General features: G+C 59.6%; 1 protein-coding gene across 1 annotated transcript in view; it reads left to right on the forward strand.

The window, feature by feature from the left end:
* The first annotated feature begins 16,261 nt into the window (after positions 1-16,261).
* LOC147693204 (lysozyme g-like) overlaps positions 16,262-16,845 on the forward strand; it is a 47,142-nt gene continuing 46,558 nt past the window's right edge. Inside the window, exon 1 of the mRNA XM_086933198.1 lies at positions 16,262-16,549. Within this exon, the coding sequence (XP_086789324.1) occupies positions 16,279-16,549 (271 nt within the window). The 5' untranslated portion in view covers positions 16,262-16,278. The remainder of the gene's footprint in view (positions 16,550-16,845) is intronic.

Here is a 16,845-nt window from a genome sequence, read left to right on the forward strand (position 1 = left end):
TATCAGCTGTGGCGGCTGCATCTGAACGGAGGTGCTGGGGTGGGGGAGGGCTCTGTCACTCTATGTAGGGTTATCAGCTGTGGCGGCTGCATCTGAACGGAGGTGCTGGGGTGGGGGAGGGCTCTGTCACTCTATGTAGGGTTATCAGCTGTGGCGGCTGCATCTGAACGGAGGTGCTGGGGTGGGGGAGGGCTCTGTCACTCTATGTAGGGTTATCAGCTGTGGCGGCTGCATCTGAACGGAGGTGCTGGGGTGGGGGAGGGCTCTGTCACTCTATGTAGGGTTATCAGCTGTGGCGGCTGCATCTGAACGGAGGTGCTGGGGTGGGGGAGGGCTCTGTCACTCTATGTAGGGTTATCAGCTGTGGCGGCTGCATCTCACAGGGGTGCTGGGCTGGGGGAGGGCTCTGTCACTCTATGTAGGGTTATCAGCTGTGGCGGCTGCATCTGAACGGAGGTGCTGGGGTGGGGGAGGGCTCTGTCACTCTATGTAGGGTTATCAGCTGTGGCGGCTGCATCTGAACGGAGGTGCTGGGGTGGGGGAGGGCTCTGTCACTCTATGTAGGGTTATCAGCTGTGGCGGCTGCATCTGAACGGAGGTGCTGGGATGGGGGAGGGCTCTGTCACTCTATGTAGGGTTATCAGCTGTGGCGGCTGCATCTGAACGGAGGTGCTGGGGTGGGGGAGGGCTCTGTCACTCTATGTAGGGTTATCAGCTGTGGCGGCTGCATCTCACAGGGGTGCTGGGGTGGGGGAGGGCTCTGTCACTCTATGTAGGGTTATCAGCTGTGGCGGCTGCATCTGAATGGAGGTGCTGGGGTGGGGGAGGGCTCTGTCACTCTATGTAGGGTTATCAGCTGTGGCGGCTGCATCTGAATGGAGGTGCTGGGATGGGGGAGGGCTCTGTCACTCTATGTAGGGTTATCAGCTGTGGTGGCTGCATCTGAACGGAGGTGCTGGGGTGGGGGAGGGCTCTGTCACTCTATGTAGGGTTATCAGCTGTGGCGGCTGCATCTCACAGGGGTGCTGGGGTGGGGGAGGGCTCTGTCACTCTATGTAGGGTTATCAGCTGTGGCGGCTGCATCTGAATGGAGGTGCTGGGGTGAGGGAGGGCTCTGTCACTCTATGTAGGGTTATCAGCTGTGGCGGCTGCATCTGAACGGAGGTGCTGGGGTGGGGGGAGGGCTCTGTCACTCTATGTAGGGTTATCAGCTGTGGCGGCTGCATCTGAACGGAGGTGCTGGGGTGGGGGAGGGCTTTGTCACTCTATGTAGGGTTATCAGCTGTGGCGGCTGCATCTGAACGGAGGTGCTGGGGTGGGGGAGGGCTCTGTCACTCTATGTAGGGTTATCAGCTGTGGCAGCTGCATCTGAACGGAGGTGCTGGGGTGGGGGAGGGCTCTGTCACTCTATGTAGGGTTATCAGCTGTGGCGGCTGCATCTGAACGGGGTGCTGGGGTGGGGGAGGGCTCTGTCACTCTATGTAGGGTTATCAGCTGTGGCGGCTGCATCTGAACGGAGGTGCTGGGGTGGGGGAGGGCTCTGTCACTCTATGTAGGGTTATCAGCTGTGGTGGCTGCATCTGAACGGAGGTGCTGGGGTGGGGGAGGGCTCTGTCACTCTATGTAGGGTTATCAGCTGTGGCGGCTGCATCTGAACGGAGGTGCTGGGGTGGGGGAGGGCTCTGTCACTCTATGTAGGGTTATCAGCTGTGGCGGCTGCATCTGAACGGAGGTGCTGGGGTGAGGGAGGGCTCTGTCACTCTATGTAGGGTTATCAGCTGTGGCGGCTGCATCTGAACGGAGGTGCTGGGGTGGGGGGAGGGCTCTGTCACTCTATGTAGGGTTATCAGCTGTGGCGGCTGCATCTGAACGGAGGTGCTGGGGTGGGGGAGGGCTCTGTCACTCTATGTAGGGTTATCAGCTGTGGTGGCTGCATCTGAACGGAGGTGCTGGGGTGGGGGAGGGCTCTGTCACTCTATGTAGGGTTATCAGCTGTGGCGGCTGCATCTGAACGGAGGTGCTGGGGTGGGGGAGGGCTCTGTCGCTCTATGTAGGGTTATCAGCTGTGGCGGCTGCATCTGAACGGAGGTGCTGGGGTGGGGGAGGGCTCTGTCACTCTATGTAGGGTTATCAGCTGTGGCGGCTGCATCTGAACGGAGGTGCTGGGGTGGGGGAGGGCTCTGTCACTCTATGTAGGGTTATCAGCTGTGGCGGCTGCATCTGAACGGAGGTGCTGGGGTGGGGGAGGGCTCTGTCGCTCTATGTAGGGTTATCAGCTGTGGCGGCTGCATCTGAACGGAGGTGCTGCGGTGGGGGAGGGCTCTGTCACTCTATGTAGGGTTATCAGCTGTGGCGGCTGCATCTGAACGGAGGTGCTGGGGTGGGGGAGGGCTCTGTCACTCTATGTAGGGTTATCAGCTGTGGCAGCTGCATCTGAATGGAGGTGCTGGGATGGGGGAGGGCTCTGTCACTCTATGTAGGGTTATCAGCTGTGGCGGCTGCATCTCACGGAGGTGCTGGGGTGGGGGAGGGCTCTGTCACTCTATGTAGGGTTATCAGCTGTGGTGGCTGCATCTGAACGGAGGTGCTGGGGTGGGGGAGGGCTCTGTCACTCTATGTAGGGTTATCAGCTGTGGCGGCTGCATCTGAACGGAGGTGCTGGGGTGGGGGAGGGCTCTGTCACTCTATGTAGGGTTATCAGCTGTGGCGGCTGCATCTGAACGGAGGTGCTGGGGTGGGGGAGGGCTCTGTCACTCTATGTAGGGTTATCAGCTGTGGCGGCTGCATCTGAACGGAGGTGCTGGGGTGGGGGAGGGCTCTGTCACTCTATGTAGGGTTATCAGCTGTGGCGGCTGCATCTGAACGGAGGTGCTGGGGTGAGGGAGGGCTCTGTCACTCTATGTAGGGTTATCAGCTGTGGCGGCTGCATCTGAACGGAGGTGCTGGGGTGGGGGAGGGCTCTGTCACTCTATGTAGGGTTATCAGCTGTGGCGGCTGCATCTGAACGGAGGTGCTGGGGTGGGGGAGGGCTCTGTCACTCTATGTAGGGTTATCAGCTGTGGCGGCTGCATCTGAATGGAGGTGCTGGGGTGGGGGAGGGCTCTGTCACTCTATGTAGGGTTATCAGCTGTGGCGGCTGCATCTGAACGGAGGTGCTGGGGTGAGGGAGGGCTCTGTCACTCTATGTAGGGTTATCAGCTGTGGCGGCTGCATCTGAACGGAGGTGCTGGGGTGGGGGGAGGGCTCTGTCACTCTATGTAGGGTTATCAGCTGTGGCGGCTGCATCTGAACGGAGGTGCTGGGGTGGGGGAGGGCTCTGTCACTCTATGTAGGGTTATCAGCTGTGGCGGCTGCATCTGAACGGAGGTGCTGGGGTGGGGGAGGGCTCTGTCACTCTATGTAGGGTTATCAGCTGTGGCGGCTGCATCTGAACGGAGGTGCTGGGGTGGGGGAGGGCTCTGTCACTCTATGTAGGGTTATCAGCTGTGGCGGCTGCATCTGAACGGAGGTGCTGGGGTGGGGGAGGGCTCTGTCACTCTATGTAGGGTTATCAGCTGTGGCGGCTGCATCTGAACGGAGGTGCTGGGGTGGGGGAGGGCTCTGTCACTCTATGTAGGGTTATCAGCTGTGGCGGCTGCATCTCACAGGGGTGCTGGGCTGGGGGAGGGCTCTGTCACTCTATGTAGGGTTATCAGCTGTGGCGGCTGCATCTGAACGGAGGTGCTGGGGTGGGGGAGGGCTCTGTCACTCTATGTAGGGTTATCAGCTGTGGCGGCTGCATCTGAACGGAGGTGCTGGGGTGGGGGAGGGCTCTGTCACTCTATGTAGGGTTATCAGCTGTGGCGGCTGCATCTGAACGGAGGTGCTGGGATGGGGGAGGGCTCTGTCACTCTATGTAGGGTTATCAGCTGTGGCGGCTGCATCTGAACGGAGGTGCTGGGGTGGGGGAGGGCTCTGTCACTCTATGTAGGGTTATCAGCTGTGGCGGCTGCATCTCACAGGGGTGCTGGGGTGGGGGAGGGCTCTGTCACTCTATGTAGGGTTATCAGCTGTGGCGGCTGCATCTGAATGGAGGTGCTGGGGTGGGGGAGGGCTCTGTCACTCTATGTAGGGTTATCAGCTGTGGCGGCTGCATCTGAATGGAGGTGCTGGGATGGGGGAGGGCTCTGTCACTCTATGTAGGGTTATCAGCTGTGGTGGCTGCATCTGAACGGAGGTGCTGGGGTGGGGGAGGGCTCTGTCATTCTATGTAGGGTTATCAGCTGTGGCGGCTGCATCTGAACGGAGGTGCTGGGGTGGGGGAGGGCTCTGTCACTCTATGTAGGGTTATCAGCTGTGGCGGCTGCATCTGAACGGAGGTGCTGGGGTGGGGGAGGGCTCTGTCGCTCTATGTAGGGTTATCAGCTGTGGCGGCTGCATCTCACAGGGGTGCTGGGGTGGGGGAGGGCTCTGTCACTCTATGTAGGGTTATCAGCTGTGGTGGCTGCATCTGAATGGAGGTGCTGGGGTGGGGGAGGGCTCTGTCACTCTATGTAGGGTTATCAGCTGTGGCGGCTGCATCTGAACGGAGGTGCTGGGGTGGGGGAGGGCTCTGTCACTCTATGTAGGGTTATCAGCTGTGGCGGCTGCATCTGAACGGAGGTGCTGGGGTGGGGGAGGGCTCTGTCGCTCTATGTAGGGTTATCAGCTGTGGCGGCTGCATCTGAACGGAGATGCTGGGGTGGGGGAGGGCTCTGTCGCTCTATGTAGGGTTATCAGCTGTGGCGGCTGCATCTGAACGGAGGTGCTGGGGTGGGGGAGGGCTCTGTCGCTCTATGTAGGGTTATCAGCTGTGGCAGCTGCATCTGAACGGAGGTGCTGGGGTGGGGGAGGGCTCTGTCACTCTATGTAGGGTTATCAGCTGTGGCGGCTGCATCTCACGGGGGTGCTGGGGTGGGGGAGGGCTCTGTCACTCTATGTAGGGTTATCAGCTGTGGCGGCTGCATCTCACGGGGGTGCTGGGGTGGGGGAGGGCTCTGTCACTCTATGTAGGGTTATCAGCTGTGGCGGCTGCATCTGAACGGAGGTGCTGGGGCGGGGGAGGGCTCTGTCACTCTATGTAGGGTTATCAGCTGTGGCGGCTGCATCTGAACGGAGGTGCTGGGGTGGGGGAGGGCTCTGTCACTCTATGTAGGGTTATCAGCTGTGGCGGCTGCATCTGAACGGAGGTGCTGGGGTGGGGGAGGGCTCTGTCACTCTATGTAGGGTTATCAGCTGTGGCGGCTGCATCTGAACGGAGGTGCTGGGGTGGGGGAGGGCTCTGTCACTCTATGTAGGGTTATCAGCTGTGGCGGCTGCATCTGAACGGAGGTGCTGGGGTGGGGGAGGGCTCTGTCACTCTATGTAGGGTTATCAGCTGTGGCGGCTGCATCTCACGGAGGTGCTGGGGTGGGGGAGGGCTCTGTCACTCTATGTAGGGTTATCAGCTGTGGCAGCTGCATCTCAAGGGGGTGCTGGGGTGGGGGAGGGCTCTGTCACTCTATGTAGGGTTATCAGCTGTGGCGGCTGCATCTGAACGGAGGTGCTGGGGCGGGGGAGGGCTCTGTCACTCTATGTAGGGTTATCAGCTGTGACGGCTGCATCTGAACGGAGGTGCTGGGGTGGGGGAGGGCTCTGTCACTCTATGTAGGGTTATCAGCTGTGGGGGCTGCATCTGAACGGAGGTGCTGGGGTGGGGGAGGGCTCTGTCACTCTATGTAGGGTTATCAGCTGTGGCGGCTGCATCTGAACGGAGGTGCTGGGGTGGGGGAGGGCTCTGTCACTCTATGTAGGGTTATCAGCTGTGGCAGCTGCATCTGAACGGAGGTGCTGGGGTGGGGGAGGGCTCTGTCACTCTATGTAGGGTTATCAGCTGTGGCGGCTGCATCTGAACGGAGGTGCTGGGGTGGGGGAGGGCTCTGTCGCTCTATGTAGGGTTATCAGCTGTGGCGGCTGCATCTGAACGGAGGTGCTGGGATGGGGGAGGGCTCTGTCACTCTATGTAGGGTTATCAGCTGTGGCGGCTGCATCTCACAGGGGTGCTGGGCTGGGGGAGGGCTCTGTCACTCTATGTAGGGTTATCAGCTGTGGCGGCTGCATCTGAACGGAGGTGCTGGGGTGGGGGAGGGCTCTGTCGCTCTATGTAGGGTTATCAGCTGTGGCGGCTGCATCTCAAGGGGGTGCTGGGGTGGGGGAGGGCTCTGTCACTCTATGTAGGGTTATCAGCTGTGGCGGCTGCATCTGAACGGAGGTGCTGGGGCGGGGGAGGGCTCTGTCACTCTATGTAGGGTTATCAGCTGTGGCGGCTGCATCTGAACGGAGGTGCTGGGGTGGGGGAGGGCTCTGTCACTCTATGTAGGGTTATCAGCTGTGGGGGCTGCATCTGAACGGAGGTGCTGGGGTGGGGGAGGGCTCTGTCACTCTATGTAGGGTTATCAGCTGTGGCGGCTGCATCTGAACGGAGGTGCTGGGGTGGGGGAGGGCTCTGTCACTCTATGTAGGGTTATCAGCTGTGGCAGCTGCATCTGAATGGAGGTGCTGGGGTGGGGGAGGGCTCTGTCACTCTATGTAGGGTTATCAGCTGTGGCGGCTGCATCTGAACGGAGGTGCTGGGGTGGGGGAGGGCTCTGTCGCTCTATGTAGGGTTATCACCTGTGGCGGCTGCATCTGAACGGAGGTGCTGGGGTGGGGGAGGGCTCTGTCACTCTATGTAGGGTTATCAGCTGTGGCGGCTGCATCTGAACGGAGGTGATGGGGTGGGGGAGGGCTCTGTCACTCTATGTAGGGTTATCAGCTGTGGCAGCTGCATCTGAACGGAGGTGCTGGGGTGGGGGAGGGCTCTGTCGCTCTATGTAGGGTTATCAGCTGTGGCGGCTGCATCTGAACGGAGGTGCTGGGGTGGGGGAGGGCTCTGTCGCTCTATGTAGGATTATCAGCTGTGGCGGCTGCATCTCACAGGGGTGCTGGGGTGGGGGAGGGCTCTGTCACTCTATGTAGGGTTATCAGCTGTGGCGGCTGCATCTGAACGGAGGTGCTGGGGTGGGGGAGGGCTCTGTCACTCTATGTAGGGTTATCAGCTGTGGTGGCTGCATCTGAACGGAGGTGCTGGGGTGGGGGAGGGCTCTGTCATTCTATGTAGGGTTATCAGCTGTGGCGGCTGCATCTGAACGGAGGTGCTGGGGTGGGGGGAGGGCTCTGTCACTCTATGTAGGGTTATCAGCTGTGGCGGCTGCATCTGAACGGAGGTGCTGGGGTGGGGGAGGGCTCTGTCACTCTATGTAGGGTTATCAGCTGTGGCGGCTGCATCTGAACGGAGGTGCTGGGGTGGGGGAGGGCTCTGTCACTCTATGTAGGGTTATCAGCTGTGGTGGCTGCATCTGAACGGAGGTGCTGGGGTGGGGGAGGGCTCTGTCACTCTATGTAGGGTTATCAGCTGTGGCGGCTGCATCTGAACGGAGGTGCTGGGGTGGGGGAGGGCTCTGTCACTCTATGTAGGGTTATCAGCTGTGGCGGCTGCATCTGAACGGAGGTGCTGGGGTGGGGGAGGGCTCTGTCACTCTATGTAGGGTTATCAGCTGTGGCGGCTGCATCTGAACGGAGGTGCTGGGGTGGGGGAGGGCTCTGTCGCTCTATGTAGGGTTATCAGCTGTGGCGGCTGCATCTGAACGGAGGTGCTGGGGTGGGGGAGGGCTCTGTCGCTCTATGTAGGGTTATCAGCTGTGGCGGCTGCATCTGAACGGAGGTGCTGGGGTGGGGGAGGGCTCTGTCACTCTATGTAGGGTTATCAGCTGTGGCGGCTGCATCTGAACGGAGGTGCTGGGGTGGGGGAGGGCTCTGTCACTCTATGTAGGGTTATCAGCTGTGGCGGCTGCATCTGAACGGAGGTGCTGGGGTGGGGGGAGGGCTCTGTCACTCTATGTAGGGTTATCAGCTGTGGCGGCTGCATCTGAACGGAGGTGCTGGGGTGGGGGAGGGCTCTGTCATTCTATGTAGGGTTATCAGCTGTGGCGGCTGCATCTGAACGGAGGTGCTGGGGTGGGGGAGGGCTCTGTCACTCTATGTAGGGTTATCAGCTGTGGCGGCTGCATCTGAACGGAGGTGCTGGGGTGGGGGAGGGCTCTGTCACTCTATGTAGCGTTATCAGCTGTGGCGGCTGCATCTGAACGGAGGTGCTGGGGTGGGGGAGGGCTCTGTCACTCTATGTAGGGTTATCAGCTGTGGCGGCTGCATCTGAACGGAGGTGCTGGGGTGGGGGAGGGCTCTGTCACTCTATGTAGGGTTATCAGCTGTGGCGGCTGCATCTGAACGGAGGTGCTGGGGTGGGGGAGGGCTCTGTCACTCTATGTAGGGTTATCAGTTGTGGCGGCTGCATCTGAACGGGGGTGCTGGGGTGGGGGAGGGCTCTGTCACTCTATGTAGGGTTATCAGCTGTGGTGGCTGCATCTGAACGGAGGTGCTGGGGTGGGGGAGGGCTCTGTCACTCTATGTAGGGTTATCAGCTGTGGCGGCTGCATCTGAACGGAGGTGCTGGGGTGGGGGAGGGCTCTGTCATTCTATGTAGGGTTATCAGCTGTGGCGGCTGCATCTGAACGGAGGTGCTGGGGTGGGGGAGGGCTCTGTCACTCTATGTAGGGTTATCAGCTGTGGCGGCTGCATCTGAATGGAGGTGCTGGGATGGGGGAGGGCTCTGTCACTCTATGTAGGGTTATCAGCTGTGGCGGCTGCATCTCAAGGGGGTGGTGAGGCGGGGGAGGGCTTTGTCACTCTATGTAGGGTTATCAGCTGTGGCGGCTGCATCTGAACGGAGGTGCTGGGGTGGGGGAGGGCTCTGTCACTCTATGTAGGGTTATCAGCTGTGGCGGCTGCATCTGAACGGAGGTGCTGGGGTGGGGGAGGGCTCTGTCACTCTATGTAGGGTTATCAGCTGTGGCGGCTGCATCTGAACGGAGGTGCTGGGGTGGGGGAGGGCTCTGTCACTCTATGTAGGGTTATCAGCTGTGGCGGCTGCATCTGAACGGAGGTGCTGGGGTGGGGGAGGGCTCTGTCACTCTATGTAGGGTTATCAGCTGTGGCGGCTGCATCTGAATGGAGGTGCTGGGATGGGGGAGGGCTCTGTCACTCTATGTAGGGTTATCAGCTGTGGTGGCTGCATCTGAACGGAGGTGCTGGGGTGGGGGAGGGCTCTGTCATTCTATGTAGGGTTATCAGCTGTGGCGGCTGCATCTGAACGGAGGTGCTGGGGTGGGGGAGGGCTCTGTCGCTCTATGTAGGGTTATCAGCTGTGACGGCTGCATCTGAACGGAGGTGCTGGGGTGGGGGAGGGCTCTGTCACTCTATGTAGGGTTATCAGCTGTGGCGGCTGCATCTGAACGGAGGTGCTGGGGTGGGGGAGGGCTCTGTCACTCTATGTAGGGTTATCAGCTGTGGCGGCTGCATCTGAACGGAGGTGCTGGGATGGGGGAGGGCTCTGTCACTCTATGTAGGGTTATCAGCTGTGGCGGCTGCATCTGAACGGAGGTGCTGGGGTGGGGGAGGGCTCTGTCACTCTATGTAGGGTTATCAGCTGTGGCGGCTGCATCTGAACGGAGGTGCTGGGGTGGGGGAGGGCTCTGTCACTCTATGTAGGGTTATCAGCTGTGGCGGCTGCATCTGAACGGAGGTGCTGGGGTGGGGGAGGGCTCTGTCACTCTATGTAGGGTTATCAGCTGTGGCGGCTGCATCTCACAGGGGTGCTGGGGTGGGGGAGGGCTCTGTCACTCTATGTAGGGTTATCAGCTGTGGCGGCTGCATCTGAACGGAGGTGCTGGGGTGGGGGAGGGCTCTGTCACTCTATGTAGGGTTATCAGCTGTGGCGGCTGCATCTGAACGGAGATGCTGGGGCGGGGGAGGGCTCTGTCACTCTATGTAGGGTTATCAGCTGTGGCGGCTGCTTCTGAACGGAGGTGCTGGGATGGGGGCGGGCTCTGTCACTCTATGTAGGGTTATCAGCTGTGGCGGCTGCATCTGAACGGAGGTGCTGGGGCGGGGGAGGGCTCTGTCACTCTATGTAGGGTTATCAGCTGTGGCGGCTGCATCTGAACGGAGGTGCTGGGGTGGGGGAGGGCTCTGTCACTCTATGTAGGGTTATCAGCTGTGGCGGCTGCATCTGAACGGAGGTGCTGGGGTGGGGGAGGGCTCTGTCACTCTATGTAGGGTTATCTGCTTTGGCGGCTGCATCTGAACGGAGGTGCTGGGGTGGAGGAGGGCTCTGTCACTCTATGTAGGGTTATCAGCTGTGGCGGCTGCATCTGAACGGAGGTGCTGGGGTGGGGGAGGGCTCTGTCACTCTATGTAGGGTTATCAGCTGTGGTGGCTGCATCTGAACGGAGGTGCTGGGGTGGGGGAGGGCTCTGTCACTCTATGTAGGGTTATCAGCTGTGGCGGCTGCATCTGAACGGAGGTGCTGGGGTGGGGGAGGGCTCTGTCACTCTATGTAGGGTTATCAGCTGTGGCGGCTGCCTCTGAACGGAGGTGCTGGGGTGGGGGAGGGCTCTGTCGCTCTATGTAGGGTTATCAGCTGTGGCGGCTGCATCTCACAGGGGTGCTGGGGTGGGGGAGGGCTCTGTCACTCTATGTAGGGTTATCAGCTGTGGTGGCTGCATCTGAATGGAGGTGCTGGGGTGGGGGAGGGCTCTGTCACTCTATGTAGGGTTATCAGCTGTGGCGGCTGCATCTGAACGGAGGTGCTGGGGTGGGGGAGGGCTCTGTCACTCTATGTAGGGTTATCAGCTGTGGCGGCTGCATCTGAACGGAGGTGCTGGGGTGGGGGAGGGCTCTGTCATTCTATGTAGGGTTATCAGCTGTGGCGGCTGCATCTGAACGGAGGTGCTGGGGTGGGGGAGGGCTCTGTCACTCTATGTAGGGTTATCAGCTGTGGCGGCTGCATCTGAACGGAGGTGCTGGGGTGGGGGAGGGCTCTGTCACTCTATGTAGGGTTATCAGATGTGGCGGCTGCATCTGAACGGAGGTGCTGGGGTGGGGGAGGGCTCTGTCACTCTATGTAGGGTTATCAGCTGTGGCGGCTGCATCTGAACGGAGGTGCTGGGGCGGGGGAGGGCTCTGTCACTCTATGTAGGGTTATCAGCTGTGGCGGCTGCATCTGAACGGAGGTGCTGGGGTGGGGGAGGGCTCTGTCACTCTATGTAGGGTTATCAGCTGTGGCGGCTGCATCTGAACGGAGGTGCTGGGGTGGGGGAGGGCTCTGTCACTCTATGTAGGGTTATCAGCTGTGGCGGCTGCATCTGAACGGAGGTGCTGGGGTGGGGGAGGGCTCTGTCACTCTATGTAGGGTTATCAGCTGTGGCGGCTGCATCTGAACGGAGGTGCTGGGGTGGGGGAGGGCTCTGTCACTCTATGTAGGGTTATCAGCTGTGGCGGCTGCATCTCACGGGGGTGCTGGGGTGGGGGAGGGCTCTGTCACTCTATGTAGGGTTATCAGCTGTGGCGGCTGCATCTGAACGGAGGTGCTGGGGTGGGGGAGGGCTCTGTCACTCTATGTAGGGTTATCAGCTGTGGCGGCTGCATCTGAACGGAGGTGCTGGGGTGGGGGGAGGGCTCTGTCGCTCTATGTAGGGTTATCAGCTGTGGCGGCTGCATCTCACAGGGGTGCTGGGGTGGGGGAGGGCTCTGTCACTCTATGTAGGGTTATCAGCTGTGGCGGCTGCATCTGAATGGAGGTGCTGGGGTGGGGGAGGGCTCTGTCACTCTATGTAGGGTTATCAGCTGTGGCGGCTGCATCTGAACGGAGGTGCTGGGGTGGGGGAGGGCTCTGTCATTCTATGTAGGGTTATCAGCTGTGGCGGCTGCATCTGAACGGAGGTGCTGGGGTGGGGGAGGGCTCTGTCACTCTATGTAGGGTTATCAGCTGTGGCGGCTGCATCTGAACGGAGGTGCTGGGGTGGGGGAGGGCTCTGTCACTCTATGTAGGGTTATCAGCTGTGGTGGCTGCATCTGAACGGAGGTGCTGGGGTGGGGGAGGGCTCTGTCACTCTATGTAGGGTTATCAGCTGTGGCGGCTGCATCTGAACGGAGATGCTGGGGTGGGGGAGGGCTCTGTCACTCTATGTAGGGTTATCAGCTGTGGGGGCTGCATCTGAACGGAGGTGCTGGGGTGGGGGAGGGCTCTGTCACTCTATGTAGGGTTATCAGCTGTGGCGGCTGCATCTCAAGGGGGTGCTGGGGTGGGGGAGGGCTCTGTCGCTCTATGTAGGGTTATCAGCTGTGGCGGCTGCATCTGAACGGAGGTGCTGGGGTGGGGGAGGGCTCTGTCACTCTATGTAGGGTTATCAGCTGTGGCGGCTGCATCTGAACGGAGGTGCTGGGGTGGGGGCGGGCTCTGTCACTCTATGTAGGGTTATCAGCTGTGGGGGCTGCATCTGAACGGAGGTGCTGGGGTGGGGGAGGGCTCTGTCACTCTATGTAGGGTTATCAGCTGTGGCGGCTGCATCTGAACGGAGGTGCTGGGGTGGGGGAGGGCTCTGTCACTCTATGTAGGGTTATCAGCTGTGGCGGCTGCATCTGAACGGAGGTGCTGGGGTGGGGGAGGGCTCTGTCACTCTATGTAGGGTTATCAGCTGTGGCGGCTGCATCTGAACGGAGGTGCTGGGGTGGGGGGAGGGCTCTGTCACTCTATGTAGGGTTATCAGCTGTGGCGGCTGCATCTCACAGGGGTGCTGGGGTGGGGGAGGGCTCTGTCACTCTATGTAGGGTTATCAGCTGTGGCGGCTGCATCTGAACGGAGGTGCTGGGGTGGGGGAGGGCTCTGTCGCTCTATGTAGGGTTATCAGCTGTGGCGGCTGCATCTGAACGGAGGTGCTGGGGTGGGGGAGGGCTCTGTCACTCTATGTAGGGTTATCAGCTGTGGCGGCTGCATCTGAACGGAGGTGCTGGGGTGGGGGAGGGCTCTGTCGCTCTATGTAGGGTTATCAGCTGTGGCGGCTGCATCTCACGGGGGTGCTGGGGTGGGGGAGGGCTCTGTCACTCTATGTAGGGTTATCAGCTGTGGCGGCTGCATCTGAACGGAGGTGCTGGGGTGGGGGAGGGCTCTGTCACTCTATGTAGGGTTATCAGCTGTGGCGGCTGCATCTGAACGGAGGTGCTGGGGTGGGGGAGGGCTCTGTCACTCTATGTAGGGTTATCAGCTGTGGCGGCTGCATCTGAACGGAGGTGCTGGGGTGGGGGAGGGCTCTGTCGCTCTATGTAGGGTTATCAGCTGTGGCGGCTGCATCTGAACGGAGGTGCTGGGGTGGGGGAGGGCTCTGTCGCTCTATGTAGGGTTATCAGCTGTGGCGGCTGCATCTGAACGGAGGTGCTGGGGTGGGGGAGGGCTCTGTCACTCTATGTAGGGTTATCAGCTGTGGCGGCTGCATCTGAACGGAGGTGCTGGGGTGGGGGAGGGCTCTGTCACTCTATGTAGGGTTATCAGCTGTGGTGGCTGCATCTCACGGGGGTGCTGGGGTGGGGGAGGGCTCTGTCACTCTATGTAGGGTTATCAGCTGTGGTGGCTGCATCTCACGGGGGTGCTGGGGTGGGGGAGGGCTCTGTCACTCTATGTAGGGTTATCAGCTGTGGCGGCTGCATCTGAACGGAGGTGCTGGGGTGGGGGAGGGCTCTGTCACTCTATGTAGGGTTATCAGCTGTGGCGGCTGCATCTGAACGGAGGTGCTGGGGTGGGGGAGGGCTCTGTCGCTCTATGTAGGGTTATCAGCTGTGGCGGCTGCATCTGAACGGAGGTGCTGGGGTGGGGGGGGCTCTGTCACTCTATGTAGGGTTATCAGCTGTGGCGGCTGCATCTCACGGGGGTGCTGGGGTGGGGGAGGGCTCTGTCACTCTATGTAGGGTTATCAGCTGTGGCGGCTGCATCTCACGGGGGTGCTGGGGTGGGGGAGGGCTCTGTCACTCTATGTAGGGTTATCAGCTGTGGCGGCTGCATCTGAACGGAGGTGCTGGGGTGGGGAGGGCTCTGTCACTCTATGTAGGGTTATCAGCTGTGGCGTCTGCATCTGAACGGAGGTGCTGGGGTGGGGGAGGGCTCTGTCGCTCTATGTAGGGTTATCAGCTGTGGCGGCTGCATCTGAACGGAGGTGCTGGGGTGGGGGAGGGCTCTGTCACTCTATGTAGGGTTATCAGCTGTGGCGGCTGCACCTGAACGGAGGTGCTGGGGTGGGGGAGGGCTCTGTCATTCTATGTAGGGTTATCAGCTGTGGCGGCTGCATCTGAACGGAGGTGCTGGGGTGGGGGAGGGCTCTGTCACTCTATGTAGGGTTATCAGCTGTGGTGGCTGCATCTGAACGGAGGTGCTGGGGTGGGGGAGGGCTCTGTCACTCTATGTAGGGTTATCAGCTGTGGCGGCTGCATCTGAACGGAGGTGCTGGGGTGGGGGAGGGCTCTGTCGCTCTATGTAGGGTTATCAGCTGTGGCGGCTGCATCTGAACGGAGGTGCTGGGGTGGGGGAGGGCTCTGTCACTCTATGTAGGGTTATCAGCTGTGGCGGCTGCATCTGAACGGAGGTGCTGGGTTGGGGGAGGGCTCTGTCACTCTATGTAGGGTTATCAGCTGTGGCGGCTGCATCTGAACGGAGGTGCTGGGGTGGGGGAGGGCTCTGTCACTCTATGTAGGGTTATCAGCTGTGGCGGCTGCATCTCACAGGGGTGCTGGGCTGGGGGAGGGCTCTGTCACTCTATGTAGGGTTATCAGCTGTGGCGGCTGCATCTGAACGGAGGTGCTGGGGTGGGGGAGGGCTCTGTCACTCTATGTAGGGTTATCAGCTGTGGCGGCTGCATCTGAACGGAGGTGCTGGGGTGGGGGAGGGCTCTGTCACTCTATGTAGGGTTATCAGCTGTGGCGGCTGCATCTGAACGGAGATGCTGGGGTGGGGGAGGGCTCTGTCGCTCTATGTAGGGTTATCAGCTGTGGCGGCTGCATCTGAACGGAGGTGCTGGGGTGGGGAGGGCTCTGTCACTCTATGTAGGGTTATCAGCTGTGGCGGCTGCATCTGAACGGAGGTGCTGGGGTGGGGGAGGGCTCTGTCACTCTATGTAGGGTTATCAGCTGTGGCGGCTGCATCTGAACGGAGGTGCTGGGGCGGGGGAGGGCTCTGTCACTCTATGTAGGGTTATCAGCTGTGGCGGCTGCATCTGAACGGAGGTGCTGGGGCGGGGGAGGGCTCTGTCACTCTATGTAGGGTTATCAGCTGTGGCGGCTGCATCTGAACGGAGGTGCTGGGGTGGGGGAGGGCTCTGTCACTCTATGTAGGGTTATCAGCTGTGGCGGCTGCATCTGAACGGAGATGCTGGGGCGGGGGAGGGCTCTGTCACTCTATGTAGGGTTATCAGCTGTGGCGGCTGCATCTCACAGGGGTGCTGGGGTGGGGGAGGGCTCTGTCACTCTATGTAGGGTTATCAGCTGTGGCGGCTGCATCTGAACGGAGGTGCTGGGGTGGGGGAGGGCTCTGTCACTCTATGTAGGGTTATCAGCTGTGGCGGCTGCATCTGAACGGAGGTGCTGGGATGGGGGAGGGCTGAAAAAAACATCTAAATCAACTTACCTGCTTTGCTGCCACCTCTCCTCCGTCTTCTTGTCTTCTTCCCGACTGATGCCTGCAGCCTGCACCGGAAGCACCCAGTCTTCCGGGCTCTGGCAGCCAATCACGGTGCTGCAGGAGCAGCATCGTGATTGGTTTGAGAGGGCTGTTTGACTGCTCAGGGAGTGCCGGGGAGCTGGGCATGTTCACTACGGTGCTGTGCACCACAGCCCAATGGAGAACATGCCAACTACGACTGTCTGGCCGGCCCTAGAGGGCCGGTCAAAGCATCATGCGCACTTAGGGAGGGAGTGCAAACCACTCATGCTTCCTCTGCGGCGAGCCAGCACTGCCCCATCAGTAGTCGCAAAGGAAAATAAAATGATACCAACTTGTTATTATCATTTTATTTTCCACTGCTCAATGAGCAGTGGGGCGATGCTCCTCCGCCCTAGCCGAGGAGCCGCCACCAGTTATCACTATGCCATGGCTTGATCAATAAATGTAGGACTCTGAATATGGCTGGGCTCTGTCTTTATATTTAATGATGTTAGATTTCAGGGCTCCTGTACCCTATGCAGGAGCTCATAATGTTGTTAACCCAATCAGACCTCCATATCATAAACTAACTGTGACAGATCTCAGCTAACTTCAACTGAAAGATGCATTTTCATTGCAGGCACTGAGGTTCATGCTTTATAATGGCTCAGGGAAGCAGCCCAGAGACAGCCAGTGAGGTGATCTATGGTTGTTTAGTAGAACTGGCTGGGCAAGAGTTCAAGCTCTTCAAAACGTGGCTCCAAGACTCCGCTGTGGAACCTGGACAGGTGAAGATCCCAAGATCACGGCTTGAAAATGCTGACCGCATGGATACGGCGAAGACTATGATTCAATATTACAGGGATCAAACAGCCACTGAGATCACACGACAAGTATTGAAGAAAATTCCTAGAAACGACCTTGTGCAGAGATGTAAGTACCCGGATGTTGTTCTGTGTGTCTTGGAGCTCAGCAATGTGTTCCTGTCGAGCTCAGAATACAAAATGTGTGAATTGAAATCCCTTGTTCAGGGGCACGTTGGGGCTTTTCTCCCATTGAACCTTCCTAAGAGCAAATTACACCTGCAGAAATAAGCCACTCCCCACACGTTATTCCCTGGTGGTCCAGTGGGCCAGTTAAAAAAAATGGTGAAATCTACCCTGTGTCTAGTGGGCATCCCTACTACACAATCGTGCAGCAGGAATGCACAAACAAGGCATCAGGGCAAA

This window comes from Lissotriton vulgaris, chromosome 8 (assembly GCF_964263255.1).
Source record: "Lissotriton vulgaris chromosome 8, aLisVul1.2, whole genome shotgun sequence".
Lineage (NCBI taxonomy): Eukaryota > Metazoa > Chordata > Amphibia > Caudata > Salamandridae > Lissotriton > Lissotriton vulgaris.